General features: G+C 40.8%; 1 protein-coding gene across 7 annotated transcripts in view; it reads right to left on the reverse strand.

Moving 5' to 3' along the window:
- The window catches only part of MYRIP (myosin VIIA and Rab interacting protein), a 239,002-nt gene that overhangs the window by 24,603 nt on the left and 191,241 nt on the right, over positions 1–23,158 (reverse strand). For all 7 annotated transcript variants that reach the window (XM_049817221.1, XM_049817216.1, XM_049817218.1 and 4 more), the window contains 3 exons: positions 14,457–14,634; positions 9,585–10,234; positions 2,102–2,341 (listed from right to left, as the gene is read on the reverse strand). In XM_049817221.1, coding sequence (XP_049673178.1) covers positions 2,102–2,341; positions 9,585–10,234; positions 14,457–14,634 — 1,068 coding nt within the window. The remainder of the gene's footprint in view (positions 1–2,101; positions 2,342–9,584; positions 10,235–14,456; positions 14,635–23,158) is intronic.

Genomic DNA, 23,158 nt, shown 5'->3' on the forward strand with positions numbered 1-23,158 from the left:
ATAATCTCTATGGCCCTTCACTGGACTCAATTCAGCATGTCCATGTGTCCCTTGTACTGGGGAGCCCAGAACAGGACACAGCACTCCAGAAGTGGCCTCACCAGTATTGAATAGAGGGGAATAATCACCTCCCTCTGTCTGCTGGATGCTGGTGACCTTCTTTTCTGTAAGTGTGCATTGCTGGCTTATGTTCAACTTGGTGTCTACCAGGACCCCTATGTCCTTTTCTGCCAAGCTGTCTCCCAGCCAGATGGCCTCCAGCCTCTATGAGTGCATGGGATAATTGCTTCCCAGGTGCAGGACTTTGCATTTCCCTTCGTTGAACTTAATGAGGTTCTGTTGGCCCACTTCTCCAGCCTGTCAAGATCCTCTGAATAACAACAGAACCATCTTATGCATCAACTGCTTCTCCAAATTTCAGGTACACTCTGTCTCACTGTCTCTGTCAAAGGTGAAGATGTTAAACAGTACTGGTCCCAGTACTGACCACTGGGTACATCACTAGTGACTGGCCTCCAGCTGGATTTCGAGCCTCTGATCACAACCCTTTCGGCCCAGCAATTCAGGCAAATTTCAGTCCACCTCACTGCCCACTGATCCAGTCTTTACTTGCCCAGTTTGTCTGTGAGGATGTTATGTAAGACAGTGTTGAAAGCCTCGTTAAAGTCAAAATAAACAATATTCAATGCTCTGAATGCCTCAGATTACCATGATCTTTCAAAGATGAATGACAGCGGCCTCACAATGACATAGGCCTGTTCCCTCAGCTCTTGTAAGCGTGTCCCCATTGGTTGCCATGCAGGTCTGTATGTCCCGTTTGTTGAAATATTTGCTAACCCAATGGTCCTCTACCAAGGGTAAGTCTCCACTGCTCCAGACTTTCCCAAAGGTCTCAGGGGTTTGGCATTCCTGAGGGAAAATCTTACCTGTAAACTGAGGTGAAAACAATGTTGTGTAACTTAGCTTTTTCCATGTTCTGTGTCACCAGGTCACTGCAGTAGCGAGCCCCTTTTCCTCATCTGCCTTTTGCTGCTGATATACCCGTAGAAGCCTTTCTTATTACCCTTCGTGTCCCTCGCTAGATTCAACTCCAGGTGGGCATTGCGTTTGCCGACACCATTCCTGCACATTTGGACAGCATCTCTATTGTCCACCTGGGTCACTCGATCCTGCTTTCACCTTCCAGTGTATTAGTTCTTTATGTAATTTGAACAGAACACCTTTCAAATGATGAACAGATTTCCTTTAGAAAGCTGTCCACACCCCCTGTCAAAGCTGAGCTGCTGTGCAGCCAAGACCTTAAGAGTTGAGTCAAGACACACAGCAGGCAAGAACAAGCCTAAGTGGATCCAAGGGATAAGATTGCTTGACTGGCAAGGGGCAGTGCTGGGCTTCTACAGCACCAAATTCAAGCACACCACATGATCTGAAGAGAAATTCAGAGGCAGAAAGGGAAGAGAGCAGGTTGTAAGTCCTGTGGAGTGACACTGAAATCGGGTCTCTCATTGTAAGGGTGAAATGGTGCAAATGGAGGATCTCATACATTATCAGAACTGACACTGGATTTCAGTTTCACTAGAATATGTTTCTACTCACAGGGGCTTATTAGCTGACAGAATAACAGGGTTGGAAATCTTTAAAGAACCACAAAATATTCCAACAGAGAGGATGAAGAACAATCTTTGACATCAGAATGAACTACATGATACTAAAAAGAGAGGAGCGAATAAAAGGATGGAAAAAACCACATAAACCAGATGGTTAGCAAGGAAAAAGAAAGGAAAACTGGATATATTTTTAAATAAAAACATGTAAACTGATTCTCAGTCAGTATAAACTAACATAATTCCATTAATATCAGTCACTTAACAGGTTATTACACAAGCTAAGTTCGCTGCTTTGAACTGATGCTGTAGGCTCACAGGGAGGAACACACACCTTAATTGAAGTTTTAACTGCACAAGGGTTGCAGGCTCAGACCCAGTGTAAAGGACCTCGGGGTTTTTTTAAGCAACTATGTTTAATTTTCTAACCACAAGTTTCTCTTTCTGGATTCTAACTTTTACAGTACTGTCCCCACTCCTCTACAATGACTACTTACCTTCTTTAGCTCTTCCTGAATACTTCTGCCATTTTCCTCTGAGGATAAACTCTCCTTCTGGTTCTCAGGTTCTGTCCTAGGTTCTGACTCTTGTTCTTCACCAGAAGATGTTTCCTTGTCACTCATTTTAGCAGCAAGCTGAAATAACCTGGATTTAAGCTCCTCCTCCATAAGGTCGGGCTTGATATTATGACGCTGATCCTCGCTGCTTATATCCGTTTCTGATAATTCATCGAAATCCTACAAAGAAATTAGAAGAATGGTACAATTAGTGTATAGGCACAGGAAGAAAAACAAACAGCTTCCTAGAAAAGTATAGATATGATCACTCTGCAGGGAAGCTAGAAAGAAAGCACACTAAGTGTGCTGATAAAAAAATACCGTGCCTTTACAGAAGAATGCCAGTAAACCCACACTTGTTGGATTACATTCATCATTCCTGCTTACTTTTATATTATGTAAAACGGAACTATCAAAATCACTATGTATCCGTGTTCAACTAATAAAATATGCCTAAATGGCATTTCCCATTCCCAGAACTGCACCGCCATCACTTTCAGGCATGGTGCAGATAAAGAAATTGTGGAAATGAAATAACTCGTGACCTGGTAGTTGTGTCCAGCTTTTAGTTGAAAGCTGCACTCGAGTTCCCTGACTGCTTGGTCTAGAGCATTATCTGTGTTTTTCTTAAAGACTACTGGAAACAAGTTTTGAAAAACCTCTCTTTTATTACATGATGGTGCTTAAGATTTTTAGCTTTCCCTGTAATTATTTACAAAGGTGGATCCTCTACAGCGATGATTATTTTCCAAGAGCTGACATCCTTGGAACAAGTTCAGTCTTTAGGAGCACCTTCTTTTCTTACTCTTGGATCCTTAAAGGTGGAAAGTACTCAGAGGCTCAGTTAAGTACAGTGGGTGTTACAGACTAAACAACAAGACCCTCGCTTTGGAAGCTGAACAGAAGAAAAGCAAAATCTTTTAGCAACTCTGTTTAGTGGGGTGTCTGCCCAACATTTACTGATGTGGAAAGGGGGACATTTTTGTCAGCCCTTGCAGGAAATCTGAAAATATCTCATGGTTGTTCCAAATACTAACATCCAGATACATACCAATTCATTTTCTGGATCTGTGCTACCTGTTTAGGACCCAATTTCCCCTGATGTCCACTACAGTCCATGGAGAGAGACAGGCATCTCCCAGAGCAACCTGCTCCACCTAGAGCATTAACTGCTTTCTGGAAATGTTCTTCTCTCCCTGCTGACTGCTAAGAGAAAGTTTTGAATCATTAGACACTTCGTTTAGTGCTTCAGTCAAGTCCATAAAGTAAGGTGGAATTAGGTGGTTTTAAAAGTGATGAATTCTTTGAAATGGAGCATAATCATGACAAAACCACCCAGAAGGAGGCTATGAAGAATGTAGCCTGGGACCAGAAGTGGTAGGCACATCTCAGCGGGTCTAAGAGCATGATTTGGAGCAATTCTCAGATGGGAAATTATTCTTATTTGCCTTACGGTCTCCTACGGTGACAGCACCAGACACTGCTAGAGAGACTAAAAGCTGTGTCCTCTCACCATTCATTTGGAAATACATAAACAGGAGATTTGCTTCGCACAGCTACTCTCTGCAGCCACAGCAGCAGATTTATGGATGGACCAATTACCTCCCGTTCTCACAGGAAACGTTAACTCTGATAGCTCCTTCACAAACCCTACCTGCCAAACTGCTCTTAATGGATTGATACATCGTGTTCGTAATGTCAGTACTCATCTCTCATACAGTAAACCATGCAGTAGTGTCTAGCACTTTCACAGCTTTCTGGACAATTTTTGTCTGCAGTTATCTGTGAATCAGTTACACAACTATATTATTGCGTTATAGCTCACCTTCAAGATGTAGAAGGCCCTTTTAGAAAATCAGGATTTGAAAGAACATGACTAGCTACAATAGAAGGGGAACGATGGGCTCATGTTGAAATTTATCTTTTCCCAAACAATCAGTTTTTGCAGAATAAAAAGCCTTTTCTGCCAAGTGAACTTCGAAGCTGTTCTGAATAAGATCAAGAACAAGATTTCAGATCAGTGTGTTTCCACTTTAGTTTTAGAATATGTTATGATATGCTTTTATGTACAATAGAAGACTGGTGTCATTTCACGTTTTTAATTAGAAATCTGTATTTATCATAATGGTGCTTCCTCAAATTGTAAGAAGAGATATTTTTTCAGATGTATCTTGCATGTCATATAACAACTTGTTACAACCCTCAGCCAACAATCTGCTAATGAAAAATACTCACATATCGCTAAGCTACTACAAAAAAATCTGAAAGTTGTTGCTGAATCAATCAGTTGATGAATTTGTACCCAGGGGAGAAACAATCATAATTTACAGGATTTACAGGAGAGAAAGCATGGCTAAACTGTGCACTTGTATTTTAGGAGAACACAGTTTAGTGGAGATATGTCTCATTACACTTGAGCTATTTACAGTTAGGTATCTAGTAAGCTAATTACTAGAATCCCTCTTTACTTGAGTTACCTCCATTTATTTAATAGGTACCTCCAGAAACCTACTCTCCTCTACCAAAACACGTGGTTTACGATTACAAGACTTGCTCGTGAGCTCTGACAGCTCTGCACTGGGGGTGTGGGCTTCCTCTAGCAGTGTGTAGGCAGGAAGAGTAAGTACAGTTTACTTTGGAGCTGAGTCTGGAAGGAAGAGAAGAAAATCCCATTCTATGCAGACATTTGAGCAGATCAAGCTTGTGCAGACAAAAGTTTGCTATTCTTGTTTAAATGAGCTGACAAATACGTGTATAACATCTAGTGGAGCAGTGAGGGAGGCTGGCAGTCCAGAGGGGCAGGTTTGCCCACATTTCCAACTTACTGCTGTACTGCAAAGTACTGACAGACTTCATCATGCAGGGAGACATGCATGATTCCTCTGGGGGCTTCTTACATAGACCTGTTTAGCTTTAACTGCTTAGCAGCTATATCAGAGTAGCAATACCCATATAACCCCTTGGAAGGCACCACCAGTTAATTTAAAGAATCCATATTGACAACAGCAGAATCACAACTCCTCTTGATCCTGAAAAAATACCAGTCTTCCTAGGATCACACATGGCAGCACCTTTTAGGTTGATCTCTACTGCCTCTGTCCAAAGCTCAGTGAAATCCTGTAGAGCCCTGCAGCTGACTTGCCACGTATTTTGGAGGAAGGCATGGCAGGACAATATTGCCAAGTTGCTCAGCTTCAGCAGGATAGAAGACTGAGGATGTAGTTTTATGAAACAAGGGGAGCTAACGTAACAACCTAGTGCTGTTGAAAGAGTCATCCCACACCTTCCTGACCTTTGTTTGGTTGTAATGAGTTGTGTAGGCTTGGCAAAGGGGTCTAAGTGTGTGCTAGAGCTGACAAGGGAGAGATATCGCACCATGCTGGAGGCAGGCAGAGGGAAGGCAGGAAGGCAGACAGGAAGGAGGTACTCCTTTTTTGGCAGCAGCAAGCTGCAATTCTTACCTTAGCCACACATCTCACTGTTACCGAACCATTCCCAATTCTAGCTCTTGCTTTAACAAATATAAAAGAATTTTCTGAACTCATTGGCTGGGAAACTTAAAGAGCTTTTTGCTACATTTGCCAGCACAGGAGAAAGTCATGAGCTGCCTTGGCATCGCTAGGGTTTTATTCCACATTAGCTAAATTTGTGTTATGAGTACACATTGTTTCTCGGGGGAGGACTCACCTTGAGGGTATTAATTTTATTACAGCTGGATTTAGGTACACCTATTATCCACCCTTCTGCTTTCCAACTTCCTTACAGTGAGCAGGTGGAGTATTTACATTTGCAAGAGCTGTTAGTTCCTGCTTACATGCAGAGATAATGATATCCTATAAAGCTACACCTTGGGGTTTCTGTTACCGGTAGGCTTCTTGGCTTGTCTGTTGAGCTTTTCAGATGGTGGCAGTGAACTATTTGTGAAGAGATGATACCTTTTCCATGGATTAACAAATTAAAAAAATGTATTAGAAGTCAGGACAGCAATAAAAAATAATAAATACATTGAAAGGTACTATTATTATTTATTTAATAGATGCTATCTTAAACTTCATTGCTCTTTACTGTTCAGACTTTGGCTCTATCTGGTATGTTTAACGAAATCTTTGTGTTCATGTAAATAATTGTGTAAATTCCCATTTGCATCTATCAGCAATGTATAATACTAACATCTGCAAACAAGAATAAAGGGCTACTGCTTTACCTGAAAACAGAGCTTCAGTGAGGGCCTGGCAGACTAATACAGCCACAAACCCAGTCTCACTAAAAGAAAATAAAGTGTTTCTATGCAAGCATAAGTCCTTTAGCAGACAATGAACTAGGAAATATACCTCTCCTCATACACATTCTCCCAAAATCCTTGCATGCAAATGGCTGATAACTCAGTGTAATCCTAGCAAACCAAAAAAATACCCCAAAATAAAGCAACTGAGCAAGCAAAGTACTGGCTTGGAGGCTCCAGAACCAAATCCATGTTATACTAGAAACTCTTGAGAGAAAGCTCCATTCCTATAGGAAACCAAAAATCGGAAACTACAATTTGGAGAAGACATAAATTGTGAGGTTTGCAGACAGTTTCTCAGCAAGAGTAGGTGTAATTTCAGGGCAGCTCTTTTCAAAAAATATATCCCAAGCGCCATCCCGTGGGGACCGGCAGTCTGACAGCGCTCACCTTCCCTGGCTGCAGGGCAGTAGGGCTGTAATTAACAGGTGGGGTCTTCTGATCAATGAAGGAAACTCCTAATGAGGGCACTTCCTTCACTTGAAGCAATTAAGCCACTACACTTTCCATCAGAAATGTAAGAATTGCAGCTACACTAAGCAACATCTCCTCTCAAAAAGATAATGAAAGCCAATATGTCAATATTATTATTACTAATAATATCAATTATTAATAATAAAAGCAGACAGAGATTGGTGGTTTGAGTGGCAATTTCTTGTAAAAAGTTACAATTTGACAGTTCCCACAGGAGTAGAAGTCTTCTGTGGTACATAAGCGATCAGGTTATCAGAAATTCTTACAGTTGGACCTTGGTTTTATCAGGACAGTTTTCATGTTTTGCTTCATGTACTTGCTTCATGACTGTGTTTACAGCATCTCTACAGGCAATCCAGTAAAGCAGGTTGTTCTTTTACCTATCATTAAGTGGCAAAACCCCTTCCCCAAATACAGTATATCCCGATATCCGTTCTCAGGTTTCCCTTTTTAAGTTGCTCCAGGCTTTATACAATGAATAGTCTCTCTCTCACAAAGTCAGCATTCCAGTGTTGACTCTAAAATACATTTAAAAAAAAAATGCCACAGCATTATCCTAATCTAGGTACTGGATCTTGATTTTAAAAAACCCTAATTTTAAATAGAAATTCAGTTGTGAGTTATGAAATGCCCACAGTTGTTCCAGAATGTAACTGCTTACAATTCTCTAGACTTGGAGCAGGGAGAGAGGAAAGGGCCCATTTTCATTTCACTGTGAGTCTTGGAGAGCAGCAAACAAGAAAGCAACCTTCACTATTTGAAAATTAGAAAAGGAAAGCCAACTTTTAGACTTCTAAACTGAAGTTCTGTTCTACAACGCTAATGAAAACATGATGGTTAAGAAATTATCATCTTATTATTACAATGTAGTAAAATAAAGTTGTTATTGCAATGCAGTATAGTATGGGAAAAGTACATTTGTTCTCTGCAATTTACATATGATCAGTTGCTCGGTGTCTAATGTCTAGATGCAACATGGTTTAGAAGAGCATTTTGTATGGTTTCTGCAAATTCTATATAATCTCAGCATGGAAGATCTGTGCCTGGTTTAAGACCCCACAATGAAGCTTCCTTAAGTTTATGCTGTCTGCAGTTCTTCACACAGCTACACTATCATTTTGTACAAACTGTTCACATGCAGGGCTCGCTCTGCTGCAGCCTCCATCATTTTACCAAGATCAATACATTACTTTGGGGATTATATGAAACCCTGACATCCCTTTAATCTCATTTTTCTGAGCAATATAAATGACATCTGTCTAATTTATTTTCATACCGCAAATCATATTCCTTACGCTCATGATCATTTTAATTGCTTCCTAGAATTGTTCAACCGTGCAACATCCTTGCTATAAATTGTAGTTGCCAGTTCATTCCTCCACCCAGCAGTGCTTGTGTACCGGAGGCTGGAGTAAGAGTTCTCTGAATGTGGGCACCAGCTGTCAAATCAGCCACCAGGGTGTGTGTGTGCCCAAACACAAATTAAATGTATGCAACAACCCCTCCCCCCCATACATAAACTTCTTAGTGAGAATTTCATTGCTTTGAAAAACAGTAGCATGAGCTGGAGGCAGTGTGCCTCTGCCTGTCCCACTGTGGCTGAGGCAGCAGGAGAGCAGGAACAGTCTCTTTTAGCCTAAAGGGTAAAATGAAGGGGGAGAGAGGGTCAGGATCCCAAGCCTTGCATTTTGAGCACAACAGAGAGAGATATAAAGACTGGATCGGGTTGCTTGTAGTCAGAGGCATAGGGAGAAGACAGCACCTAGCTCCTTGCTTCAGGCTTACCATTACTCTGCTGCAGCTGTGATGCAGCTCCAGGATTTTAAAGGAGCAGGATGAGGGAAATGGAACTGGATGACGGGTCAATATTCTCCTCCTCCAGCTGGATAATTAGAGTTAGAAGTGTGCTTGTACTGCTAAAAAAGTTCTGTGGGACAACCAGATCCCTTACATAACAGTCCCAGGTCTGGACAAACTCCAAGCAGAGAAGACTTGTTGGCTTTCTGGTTATCCCACACTTGTTGTTTAAAAGAAATGTTTGAGGAGTACTTTGCTGTCTTCAAGTTGTATGATCAGTTTTTCCCATTTTTCTTTTAATCAATTGACAAATTATTTAAATGGAAGTAGTTTGCAAAACACTCACCCTAGCACATCAGAACTCGTAATCACTTGACCAATTAACAGCAGACATCACTTGGACCATATTTCAAAAAAAGGCCTTTCTGGATTTCTGCTGCTCATTAGCTTTATCCCTTACCAGAACAACTGCAAACAGCACACAGAAGATTCCCAGGTATATGAGTTATTTCTTATTCTAAGAACAAAGGAGTTAAAAAAAAACCCAAAGCAACAAAACAGGTGATTAGTCAACATTTGTTAGCTGTTGGCAAATCCTGACCTTTTTTTTTTTTTTTTTAAGAGCACTATATTTTACAGCATTAACAATGTCATTGATCAGATAGAAGTGGCATATTTGAGAAAGAGGCAAAGCCTGTTCGTGGCATATGTAACACTTTACCTTTGTTTCTTCTCAGTTAGGAGGCATGAGGAAGATAAAGCTTGCAAGAACACTCCACCTCCCACTCGCTATTCACATGTTATTGCCCACATAGCTTAATTAGTTTAGCCCAGCTCTTTTTGAGAATGCATAAGCTCAAACACAATTACCTGACTTAAATTCATCTTGTTGGCTTTTGTGTGATCTTTTTCTTCATGTAACTCTTCAGAGATCGCTTTGTTCTTCCTCCACCTTCTGGATCTCTTTTCTAAATCATAATGGACTTCTTCAGTCTCACTGCTGTCCGAATACTCCAAGCTGGTTGCCTGTGGATTGAAATTCACATCCAGTTCTCCGTGGAAATGTGTTTTTTCCATTCTGGGCATATTGCTTTGAGTTCTGCTTTGTAACCAGAGAAGTTTGCTAGGTCCTTTAGCTTCCTGGGATGAGTTTACTGAAGATGTTTCCGAATCGGAGAACAGTGTCTCAGTATTGGTGTATAACCCCGAGGAAGGGGAGGTCACTGCCTGGTACTGATCATTGCCATAAACCCATTCAGTACCATACTGGGAATTGGTATAATAGAAACTGTCTGGTAATTGCCGAGGTTTCCGACGCAGCTTGTTCAAGGCCACATTCCAGTCATAGTCATCCTCGCTGTCTGAGCCCATTTCGTCATAGGCAGACACAATGCTGGATTCATTCTCCAAAGCTTCGAATACTTGACTCTTTGGTTTGGCAAGCATTCGAGGACGAGGCAAAGTGACATTCTGCAAAGCTACCCAGTTTCCATCAGTGCTTTGAAAAACAGAAGGCGGATCTATGAAAACAAAACAAGAACAATTATTGATCACAGTGTGAAAGGCTCATTTTACTTGCCAGTTTACAATCCACTGGCCACAAACTGGAGTGTTCAACAAAACTAATGAACAAATGCAAGTGCTGCTGCTACATGAGCTCTCGTGTTGTGAGCCATGCTGCTGTACTCCTTTTAATCAGAAGCAACCACTTAAAGCCATGGTAATGACTATTTAAAACGTGACAGTACTTGGACCAAAGCTTTCTTCTAAAAGAATTATTAGGAAAGGGTAAGGGAACATCCGTACACACACATGTATAAATCCTGTGTTTTGCCAATGTCTTCGATTCTGTGTGCAGTTCTGGTCCCCCATCTTGAAAAGGAAAGACAGAAAAAGGATCAGAGAAGAACAACAAAGGTTGCACCAGGTTCTGAAACAGGTTCAATTGAAGGAATGATGAAGTAAGGCAGAGCTCTGCCATCTGGAGGAGAGGAGACTGAGAGGATACATGCTAAAAGAGATAGGAGAATCTCTTACAACCTAACTACTAGAGGACATCAAGTGAAACTAGAGAAATCAAGGTTTGAAACAAACCAAAGAAAGAAGTGGGATGCAATGGGTACCAGACCTGTGGAACTTCTTGCCTAAGGGTGTTATGGACGCTAGAAATTAATCTGGGATAAACCAGAGATGGCTATGGACATGGAGAAGAAATCCACTGAGGTTTACTAAATACAGAAAAACACTTCTAGCTGTGATAGTCATTAAGCTGAAAGTTCTGGAGATTCAGAGCCCACTCAGAGGCAGCATGAAAAATACTTGCTTTCTCCTAATCTATCCTAGGCTTTTGCTTATGGTTACTGTTGCTGCTGTTGTTGTATCCTAGACTAAATGAGCTTTTTGTCTGACCCAGCACTGCTGCTGTTGTATTCTTGCACTTTTTCAGAGTATGTTTTACAATTCAGACAGAAAAAAAAAAAAAGCCACAAATATGGTCAAAAAGTGCTGTGTAACTCAGAGAATTGCACTTCTACATTTAGATTCCACTTCCAGTCAAACTTGGAAAGTCCCTTCATGGGAAATGTGAATGTGTGATGACTCTACCTCCCAGAGCAGCTGAATACATATATAATGCTATGGATTTACACAGTAATCTCAGCCTACTGAATGAGCTTTTCAGCCTTACGGATTCCTTCCATGGGTTCAAATTCCCCATTTCCAGAAAACTGTAGAAATACTTATTATAAACTATTCGTTTTCTAAAACTGTAAACAGAACATCACTATTTAAAAATGGACAAATTAAAATCTGGATCGTGTTGTAGATGATACTCAAGCATCTTGCATTACAGGATTAGAAATACTTAGAGCTCAAGAATTTGACTTTTTCCCTGGAATTGTTCATAAAGAACCTAAGTATGCAGTAAGAAGGTGTGCTTCATTTAAAAAAAAAAAAAGGTTGTGGTGCACTACCACCAACAAAACAAGCCCACAAAAATGAAACAATAATTAAATGGTAATTAAACTTAGCAGCTATGCAAAATTTAGAATAGATTTTGTATTTGTTACTCATTTGAGTTTTTCTGGTTTGTTTTCACTTCCCAAATTTCATGGCAATTCAGAGAACTTGAGAAAATACATCACTGAAGTCATTCTTACTCCTGCTTAAAAAGAAATCAAAATAGTAATAATTTTCTTGTAGCAGTGACCAGCTGAGGATATAACTAAAGTCAGGTTTATAGAGAGAATAAATGACTGTTGTAACAGCTGATTTTGAAGAAAAAAAGAATACAAGCTATCAAGCACAGGGAACTTCTGCTTGTTCACTTTTTCCAATTATGCCCACTAATCCAAGTATAGGATTCTCATGAGAGAAAGAAGACCTTTCCTCAAAAACATAATTCCTTCAAACAAGCAAACAGCTCTGCAAGATATAAATCTCTAACAGGAATTGAATTCAGCTTCAGCACATTACACAAAGGTAATGCAGTGGAGAGCCACATACTTTTTTTCCTCTGCCAAACTATATCCCCTTATTTTGTTTAGCAACAACAGATGAGAATTGGTCAAACATCCGTAGTTAACTGAAGAAAGGACAGGATAGTAGTTGAATACATCTTAGAGGGTAAGCAGGGTGGAAAGGAAAGCCACTGAGAATTTTATATTCAGAAAGCTGACTCAGTTTCATCCCAGCTTCAAGTAATGTCAAGTGCTCCTATCTCGATTTTCCAAAACAAAGTCACTTATACTTGAAAGAATAGATTTTGCACACAATTCTTTGGGTATACGCTATAATTTATCCACGTGAAAATGAAAATAGATTTAAGAAGTCTCATTGTGAAACTATTGGTAAAGGGCGAAAAAAGCACAAATCCATGATTTGGGTCTTGAGTCATCTTTTAAACCAGTGCAAACTGTAATCAAAATGAACTGTGAACTGCTTTCTGGCTACATGAATAAAAAGCCCACTGATGTTACCACTCCAAACTCGTGGCTGAGACTTCTTTCATTTTCTGTGTTCTAATACAGAGCTGCTTCCTACTGTATAGGTGAGATCATATTTACACATATTAGCACGATCAACTATTTATTATAAGCTCAATAGACACCACAATTTCATCACAAATGTGGTTCTTAGATGAAAGAAGCAGAACAAATCCTCTGAGTACAGCACCTGAAAGGAAACTGGGTCAATTTGTCACTCTGTTATGGTTAAGCAATTGTTAAGTACTAAATTGCTCAACAGTTGAATTCAATAGGATTGAAGTGAGTTCGTAAATTTAAGCACCCAATTAACTGCTTTACTGAAAATAGACCTTCCACTAAAATGCCCAGGAGAACAATACTTCTGGCAGGAGGTTGAACGAACAGTTCACAAAATAATGCTTACTTAGTTAAGTCAGATTTTAGTACTACTTTACTGTCACTTTCTTTTTTGGGGGAGGAGAGATATTGACACTGTCTAATTTTCAGTCTCCCAGGTTATCAACTGGTATTACAGATTAACAAATTGAATTGATGGGCAGCCCCCATCCCTGGTTCCCGCTACACCTAAACACATATTTTGGCTGCTTCTGCTTGCCAGTGTCTAGTGAGCCAGCTGTGAGAGTTGCAGCACCAGTAAACTCACCCTACAAAAGAGAAGTTTTCTGCTTGTTTAGCTTCATGAACCAATTTGCTACAGGGGTCAGATGGGCTCTGCAGCTATTACAGGAGAAGAAGCAGGAACAAGCAGACTCTGTCTGTGGGAGGACAACAGCAGCAGATCGGTTAGCTTTACTGTTCCCCGTCAACTGGAGCCAGGGGCTGCTGCTGCAGTGAGCAGTTCAGCCCTCCCTTGTGCAACTGTGGGGGTGAAAACTAACCAACTCTTCTGTGCAGCAGTTGCCTGGTGTGACACTCTTGTGGCCTCATGAACATTACAGCCAGAACCAGAGAAGCAGTGGAAATGGGACCCCCCCCCCAAAAAAAGCAGGAACCACCTTCTTCAATGACAGCCTGTACTTATGTCATCTTAAAGTAAGCAGGGAATTGCATTCTATCCCAGGGTGCTGATTCAGGGATGGGGCTGACTTAAGAAGCTGCTCACCATCTATCATCCATATGCACATCCATACCTAATGCACGGAGACAGAGGACAGATCTAGGGAAACTGTTAGACTATGAAGTTCCTACTCATACAGCTTCCTCAAACTTGTGTGGAAGCAGCCACTAGTAGGGCTGCACAGAACACTGCATTGGTGAATTCATCAGGATTGAAAACAAACGTGCAAGAGGGAATCATAAATGTGAATTATTTCACTGTTTGGTTCACCACATAACCTCATGAACAGTTAACTTGTACAACAGAAGGGATACTATGGGCAGCTGCAAACTCCTTCAACTGGAGGACAGATAACCAGGTGACAAAGCAGGGCCCTTGGGCTCTTGTGTCTTAGAAGCTCTGAAACATATTCAAATTAGATGCCTAATGTTTCCCAACAGTCCAAAATCAATTCTGCAAAGGCCCAAATTTCGAATATTTTCTTGGGGAAAAAAAAAAAGAAAAAGGTAAGATAAGCAAAGACACAGCCCAATGAAATCATGACACTCAGCATCACCAAATAGACATTTTTACATGTGACCCCTGCAACCACAAAGGTCAGCAGAAATTTCCCAGAGAAGGTCCTTGCTTTAAGTCATATTTATTCCACATGTGAGTGAGAACCAAAAACAGAATAATATTCGTACTAGCAATATTTACTTGTTTCATTTAGCCTGTCCACACTTTTCCAGCTGGGTAACGCAGAGAGCTTGCGTTCCTTCTGTTTCCTGAATTGTCCTTTTTGCTGCCTCCAAAGAGCTTCAGTCACAGATGATGCAGGGTCTAGTCCTTTACAGGGCACATCTTCACTAGCCAAGGAGAATGCAGACTGGGACCTCTGTGGGAATAAAAATCAAAGAGCATAATTTAAAAGTAGAAATACTTAATTATCAAACTCTTCACCATAATTACTGTGAGCATTCAGTTACCCTTGGAAGTGGGGGATCTGCTAGCATCCAGAAATGGAACTGAATGTGTGCAAAAGAACTGTTTCAGCACTAGATTGCTTATTTAGGTGCATTTCTGATGCTATGCAAGGAGGCAGGAAATTGTTTATACTACCACAGACCAGATGGAAAGAAATAATTAGGTGAAGTTGTCAGGAATCTGCTTGGTAAGGACTGATATCTAACTGCTTCGACTCAAGCTAGCCAGAAAAAGATCCCATTATGGTGAGATGTGATGATCTATTGTTGGCTCAACAGGCTATCTGGTGTAACTATTTGCAGAAATTAAAAATTATAAAATAAATAAAAGCAAACAAACAGCCTGTTCCCCAGAAACAGATGTGCAACTCAACTGATTTTAGTACAGAATTCTTTTGTTTGCTAGGGCATTCACACAATATGCTGGGCAGTTTTATGCAACCTTGCTAATGAAGTCAACGTCGCCTACGGTTACACATCTATTTGTTTCAAGGAGGGTCACATTTCAAGTCAAAATTAGGTAAAATACTGTTGTGATTGTTAATGAGCCCCGACTACTACTGAGGGGAAGGCGCTTTCCTTTGGATCTACATAAATAAATCAGACATTTCAGTTCTGACTTAGGCACTGGGGGCAGTTACAGAAGGCACATTTAAATTTGGCCAGTTTTAAAAAACTGTGAAAGCAGGCAGCGTCCTGCTGATCTCAGGAGAACTAACTCTTACATATCAAATCACATACGTAATTCTAGAAACAAGGCTACAGCAGCTCGAGTCAAGTTTTAACATCTGGCTGACACTATTTTGCTGCAGCACAATTTTTTATTTTTTATTTTTAATTAATAAACTTTGCTTTTGATGACAAGATGTGCTTAGGCAGCTTGAATGACAAGAGATCGCTTTTTCAAACGACAATTAGCTTTTTCCCCATAACTTTTTACCACTCAAAAGCTCGGTCTTGGCCTTCATAACAGTGTCAGTAAAAGACTGCCTGTATATGCCAGGGTCTCATCAAGAAGTTTGCTTTCAAGTGGCTCAGCTTCTTTAAGCAGGCCAAGTTGGCACTCTCAAATCTTGGTACATTTTTACTGATGTTCAAATTACAAACAATTAACTAAAATTATTAATCTCAAAGGGGCCAGTCTTTGCCTGCATCAGAGCTCTGCTTTGCACTGGTGCAGATGAGGAAAAGGATAACTTGACTTTGAGCTATTTTCAAGTTCCTTCAATTCACTGGACAGCAAAAGCACGGCTGGGTGTCCTGCTGGCTTGAAAGCAACTTCCACCACTTTTCTGGCTGTACCTCCTCCGATCTGAAATGCTCCTGTGTGGGACCTCTGTACCCTGCCAGAAGATTTAATTAAACTGGAAATCTTCCTGTATCCTTGGCTCAGCAGTGTGATTTTGTAACAGATTTGGTAAAAAGAAACACAACTAAGCACCAGGGTTTAGTTTAGCTTCTGAATTCTGGAGGAAAAGCCAGAATTATTGCCCTAGAATTAAATATTTTCTCTAACTGCAGTGACTGCATAACTTGGTTAATCCTGTCCGTGCAAAGACACAGGTCCTAATGTGATGCATTGGAGTGTTTCCTTTCAAATTCAGTGATGTGAACTACCAACAATAAGCTCATAGTATTGTATAAATTTATTATAGGGAATCTTTCAGGTAAGTCACTTTCACAAACCAGCTATATTCAAGTGTATATTTATGCTGTTTCAAACCTCAAACTAGACCTTCAACTGATCAAGATCATCTGAATCCTCCTTAACCCTGTAAAAGTATTAATAATTTAACACAGTACAAACAGGTACATAAATTGTTTTGCTATAGGAATTTGCTCATTAACTTTGATTTCATCCCACCAGGATATACGGACAATATAAACAACTCGGCCACAAATGTGCAGCCTGAACTGACAAGGTTTAACTGTGCTGTGGCTCACTTCACTTCATTGTAAAGCAAGAACTACCGAACTTCCCCTTCGTACAATAAATTAGGTATAGTTCATATCTGCTCTATCCTCTGATGTCTTTGTGTTAAAGTTGGTATGTACTGAAAGCAGCAAGCTGTTGTGGCTGTCACTGTTTTCATAGTATCAAAAATACTCCCTCGGGGCACATTCTTTTTCCATGTATATGGCACACACAGAGAGATAAGAGATTCTGAAGAACCCAGAAGAAGGAATACCCTACAGTTTAAGCACTAGTATCTATTTTCCCTTATTACTTAAAGAACTGAATCGTAAAGAGAAGACAAAAATAATAAGGAAAAACTTAAGTAGTCTGTTTAATGATAACCTGGGCTCAGATAATAAAGTAACATGCTTTTTCTTTTTATGTAAAATCTGTAGGTTTGACAACTTTTCTGGTGTTTCACTTAAATGGCAGCTTCCCACCTCTCTACTCACTGTTTCATAAACATCACAGTAAAGGCTGCAGCACAGTGATGGCAGTGTCTGCACTTAGCTCCCAACCAACCTGAGACCCGCCAGCAGCTTAGCCTTGACAACGCAGAACTTGGCATGGGCTGCGAAACCCACTGAAGGAGCTCAGCGATCCTGCCCTCAGCCTCGTGCTTCTGCAGCAACACTGCTACCAGCACTGCCTGAGCAATTTAAAGCTAGCTCAGGTGTATTTACACTATAGGGCAGACATATGTTTCAGAAGGACTAGAAGATACAGAACAGTTTGAAGGATTTAAAAAGGAGAAGGCAAGCATGAAGGGCCTGATGGACAAAAAGCACTGAAAAACAAGCAAGCACAGAAAAGAAAGTAGACACAGTCCCATGTGGTATAGCAGCTTGGGATCTCAGATAAGCTTTTCCAAACAAGCTTATCTAAAATAAGCTGATTCTTTTAAATTGTGTGCTGAAACCTTCATTCAAGTCAGGTCAGAGGGAAACTGCTCTCAGCAGTTTCTGCCAACTCTCCGTGGAGAGCAGGAAATTGGTATCATGCAGGAACTACTGCTAATTCCCAGGAAAAACCCTCCAAATGCAGCAAGGGAAAAAGCTTTTGGTGCCTCCAAAGCTTGGCTCGAGGCCAGCCTCATCCTTCTTCTATACTTTATGTGAATTTCTGATAAAACCTGTCTTGGACTGCTCTGCTAGAAGTACCACCTCTTCTCACTGAAGATAGTTCAATGTCACAGAAGGCTTAAGGACAGAAAAGTAATGCCAAGCTAAAATAGCTTGGCTGCGCCCCTGCATTCAGATCCTGAAAAAGGATGAAACGATGCCACTTGAAGAGGCTGCTGAATTAGCACTCTTCGATACTACTTCTGTAGTTCTCTGTAGTTCTTGTATCTGGAGAGATTTAAATGATCAAGTGACAGTGTTCTAATAAGCTCCAATTAAGAAGAATAAATAAAAGTAGAGGATTAGGTTATTTCTTGTTCTGAAAGTCTTAGATAGGGATGGAAAGACAGATAGTAGAATTGTGTTTTACTCAGACAAGTATGGGTGGAAAGAAATTGTAAATATTCATCCCTGATAGCAGTTCAATGCTCTGGTAACACCAATAACAATACAAAAAAGGAGTGTCAATAGCCAAGCCTGGTGTAGGAATAGGACAGAAGCATAATCTGGCATGAGAACTAATCAGTCTACATTGGCATAAACTGGCCATTTTTTTCAGAGCACAAAAGCAAATGTTTATCCACAAGTTTATCTCCAATCAATTACCGGCCTGACTGATGATTCTATCTGAAAAGCAAATGACTCAAGACCTCCTTTTGTTGCTTTTGTAATTCAGAGCAAACTAGAAAGTTAGTTATGCGGTGTGAGGTTACACAGCAAAAGCTTTAATCTTGGTTGGCACATATGCATCAACTTCAACTTAGCTGGCACCACTAACAGCCCTAAGCTATAGCATGGGCTTCAGCATGGGCTACAAACCTACATACATGCCTGCCCATGCTGGTGACTTCACTGACACACTTACCTGTGGCAGGCCGCAGAAGTACACCTTACTGTGCTGTGTTTGTGCCTCCCTTTGTCACAGAGGTAACAGCCCATCTGTAGATCCACAGAGGACGTTTGTCCCTTGTGAACATTTGCATAGGAAGCAAAACACTGAACATAAGGGAACAGGATTGAGAAGCCTACTTGGGGGCTGGTGCTCCATGTAGTTTCCCTGGGCATGGATAGAGGGAAGTCCTGGAGGTAAGGCCAACTACCCCGATAGGCTCTTGGATCAGTTCGCATTGGAACAAGGGATATTTACCAACCAAATGGAGGGGTCGTGGCTCTGAATCTTTATCAATTGCCTACAAACTTGGACAGCAACAAGATCTCAGGGCAGAAGAACCAATCCAGTCTATTTTCCAAAAGTATCCAAATAATACAGTTGCCTATATATGATTTCCTGAAGGAGGCAGGAACATAGGACCTTTGGTCTTGATTTATAAAGACATGAGAGGTCAAGAAAATCCTTCCCTCCCATCTAAAGCTACCAGCACTTTTTCTAACCAGAAGTTCTGGTTTCTCAGCAAAAAAACACCTATCATTCAGGTGCTATTTTAGGTGTATTCATTTGTGATGAATTACAAGGCTGCCCTGTACGTTTGCAGTCAGATGCCAAGGTACTGCAACTGTTAGTTTCTGCAATAAATTAGTACATCAGCAGATGGCATTGCAACCCAACAGGTCATTTGCTATGTTCACTGCACGCACTCGGAGGCACGTGCTGCATACTGGATTGCTGTGCAGTACAGGACAACTTGCAAAATATAGTTACAGCATTTACAGGCATTTCCAAACCCTTTGGTTAGATGAGTTCCCCACCAAATCCTGCCTACTGGCATCTGCTGTGAGATGTTTGTTTCAAAAAGAAATTCCAGACACATTATTATTCTCTTCTTTTAATCTCTCTTCAGGGGATTTCTGCTGCATAGTTACAATGTGTGCATGGAGAGAACTCAGCCTTCATCTTGTACCAGGCTATCACTAAAAGGAATTATTTTTGCATGTACGGTCCTGTTTCATTGCTGGCCTTCAAAAAAAAAAAAAAGACAATAAATATAAATATTAAATCTTCTGTCTACAACAATTTACAAGTTCATGCTTCTGAACACTGAATACATAAAACCAAAACACGTTCTTGATTTTGGTTACAACTTCTAACAAAACACACTTGTGAATATTGAGTCTAATGTTGATAATCTATGGATACTTTACCTTGAATAACTCTCCTACATGTATTATTGTTTAGAGAGACAATATAAACAGTTTGCTCTACATTCTTCCTCAAAAGATGAAAGAGTATGGGTAATTCCTCTTTCTTCTAGGGAGAAGCCAAAGTGGCAATTCCAAATAGATCCCAACAGCAACTGAGTGAACTCTACAAAGGATATTCTGGATCACGCATGTTTTTCTCCTCACTTCCCTCCTATTTCACCCTATTTATTCAGTCTGGTTTAGCTAATAAAACTGTAATTTATTCTGCACTTAGTTAGAGTAGACCAAGGACTCTCCCAGCATTAGGAGGGACTGAGAACTCCAGGTGCCACACGGGTAAGGCAGCTGTGGGGTCACCACGGTAGGAGCCCTTGCAGGCACTGGGACCCCAATACTGGGGCCGAGGGCAGGGAGGGGACCTCTGGATCTGGGCGGCAGAGTCCTGTGCTGTGCAAGCTCTGACCTGCAGGGCAGCTGTTAATTTGGGCTTCCAGGACTACCTTGTTTATCCAGGGAAGCAGCCTAGAATTGACAGCACAAACACAGATGACTTAAATGCAACCTTATCCTTCCACTCTCCTCACCTGCAAATTCTATGGCTATGCCTGCTAGCGGTGAAGCAAAACCCCTCACCCACTTCTCAACTGTGCTCTATGAATACAATCAGTGCACAGACAAAACCAGCAGGTCCCACCCGCCTGAGCAAATACAGTGGCAATCCCTGAGGACCAACAGCTAATGCATCTTTTGTCAAGTAAACTCCCACACCAGGAAGGAGATGGTATGAGCTGGCAAATGGTGCCACTCTGCCACAGCCTATTTATCCCTGGAAGTGATTTTCACTCTGCTCAAATGTACGCAATCCAGACATTTAGCAGTGTGAGTGAAATACCAAGGGTTTGAAGCATCTGTTCCTTAGTTAATCTTGTATGTGTCGAAGGATATGTTAACAATCCTATGGCTTCTGAAAAAGGGCAAGGACAGGCAAATGAATGGGAAATTTTCACACTCAATCGAAAGAAACTCCCTTCATGCCCTGACCTAAACCCTGGTTAGGATATCCCAGCCATCAGGGCAAATCCTTGAATAGCAGGCTGGGAGAAAGCAAAGATGACTGCTTCCTCTCCTGCAAAAGCCTTAGAGCATCTGTCCTTCCACGGTCTGCCCAAACTAGCTTGTTGTTCACTAGTTGTTCACAGACATAGCCTGACTGCACTGGATGGTTTGCCATCCTTCTACTGGCCCCTCAGGAAGCCGATCCCCTTAAAAGCATTGTTCCTTTCAAAGGAGTACAAAAACAATGCTCAGTTCATCAGGAATGGGTCCATCAGCAACATAAATAACACAGCTGTGTAATAATACCTAGAACCACATTTGGGTTTGCATTTATTTTGATTCAGTTTGGATTAGCTGACCTTGAAGATCCAGAGATAAGCTGCAAGGGAGAGAGGCAGGAGGCTATTCCCCAACAAACCCATTGCTGCCGAGCATGCAAGTAGCTCTACGCATCACCACATAGAAGTATAATCCATAGTGCCCTGCCCCCCAATAATAAGCAGGCCCCACATGTGAAAATGCTATTTCTTTGGTTGCAAGGAATTTTTAAGCTAGTAATAAGGGATATTTAAATATTGGTTCCAGAATATGAGTATAAACATCCTTTTATTGTACTTATGGGGCTAACAATTTAGGATAGTGCTACGAACATAAAATAGCATAGTTCAATCAATGTAACGGATTTATGTGAACAAGTGTATAGAAGTTTGTGGTAAATCAATTGTTAGGTGCTTTGACAGGAACAGAGGGTAGATGTACCAATGCAACTGTAATCTAAGCAGTGCCTTTACAGGTACGCTTGTTTGTTTAGCTGTTACCATTTCTCACATGTCTCCCCATGGCCCATTCTTCTTCCCTCCTCCCAGACTTGGAATATTCTATTGCATCTCTTTAAAAAAAACAAGAAAAACCAAACAGGGGAGATGCTTCACAGTTGTGTAACAACTTTCATTTGAAGATACTGAGAACTCAGTATCCTGTGATGACAGTATAACCATATTACTTACAGATGAGAAAACTGAGCAACTGCAAAGGGCAGATCCCTGGTTCTGGTATAGGACAGTAAGATTCTAAGTGGCTACTAGCATATCCCAATGGGACAGTGCACGTGTATAAAAGATTAGGGGAAGGAGATGAGCTGGCATTTTCATCTCAAGTCTAATGGCAGCCTCACACATAAATTCACTTTTTTTTCCAAGAGAATACTCTTTACCGAACACGATTATTCCTTTTTCATTAATTTCTAGGTTGCTCAGTGCCCTGCTCAACCTTTCATGTCCTGTTGTGACCCTCATCTACAAAGTTGTGCTCAGCAGAGCACTCGCCCATCAGAGAGAATCACTTTATCTCCTACTCAAACACCCACTTGACAGAGGAAGCCTTAAGTGTTCTGTGTTTATTTGCTTCTTGCTGTGACAATATACACCCTGTTTTCATCTAAAAATAAAGTAAGATTTGTCAGGCAGCCTAGCTCTGAGCATCACAGGTTTTAAGTTAGACCTTAAAGCTTTGTGATAGCCAGCAGTGTATTAGGATAGCATTTTTAAAACAAAATAAAGCTGGAAGAACAACATAGGACCTAAATTATTTGGAAAATAACATTATAGAATGACCACCCTTCTCTGTCCTCTCTCCTACTCCCTTTCATGCCTTAAAACCTATCTTGGTTTGCTGGCAGTAAGTGCAATTCAGTGAATTTAGGCCTGCATGGGCTTGATCATATACCTAGCATGCAAAACTGTCGTCTTGGATGTTTGTCAAGTGCAGGAATAGTACTATGAAACAAAGAATCAGTAATCTTCTGCTAGAGATACATCTCAAACAAACTCAAACTATACAAACAACTTTAAAAGGACAATGCTGTCATGTTTAGCCTTGCACTGATTATTTAGCCACCTGAAGCCTTCAAAAGTGGTATTAACTGCTGAGTCAGAATTGCAAAAGCAATTGTGTCCTATGCTGCCGCTGCAGAGGAAAGAGGGAAATCAGGCAGATTACAATGGACAGGGCCATCTTGATCTGAAATCCAGATCACTTTTGCACTGAGACTACAACATTACACCTCCAAAGTAAGCAGATGAGAGTAAGATTTGTCACCTGGAAAGCACTTAAAGTTGGATCACCTTATAATAAATATTAATTAAAAAAGACCCATTATTTTCTAAAGTACCAAGCGCTTTTCCATCTCAAAATGTACTGTTC

Source organism: Accipiter gentilis, chromosome 14, assembly GCF_929443795.1.
Source record: "Accipiter gentilis chromosome 14, bAccGen1.1, whole genome shotgun sequence".
NCBI lineage: Eukaryota > Metazoa > Chordata > Aves > Accipitriformes > Accipitridae > Astur > Astur gentilis.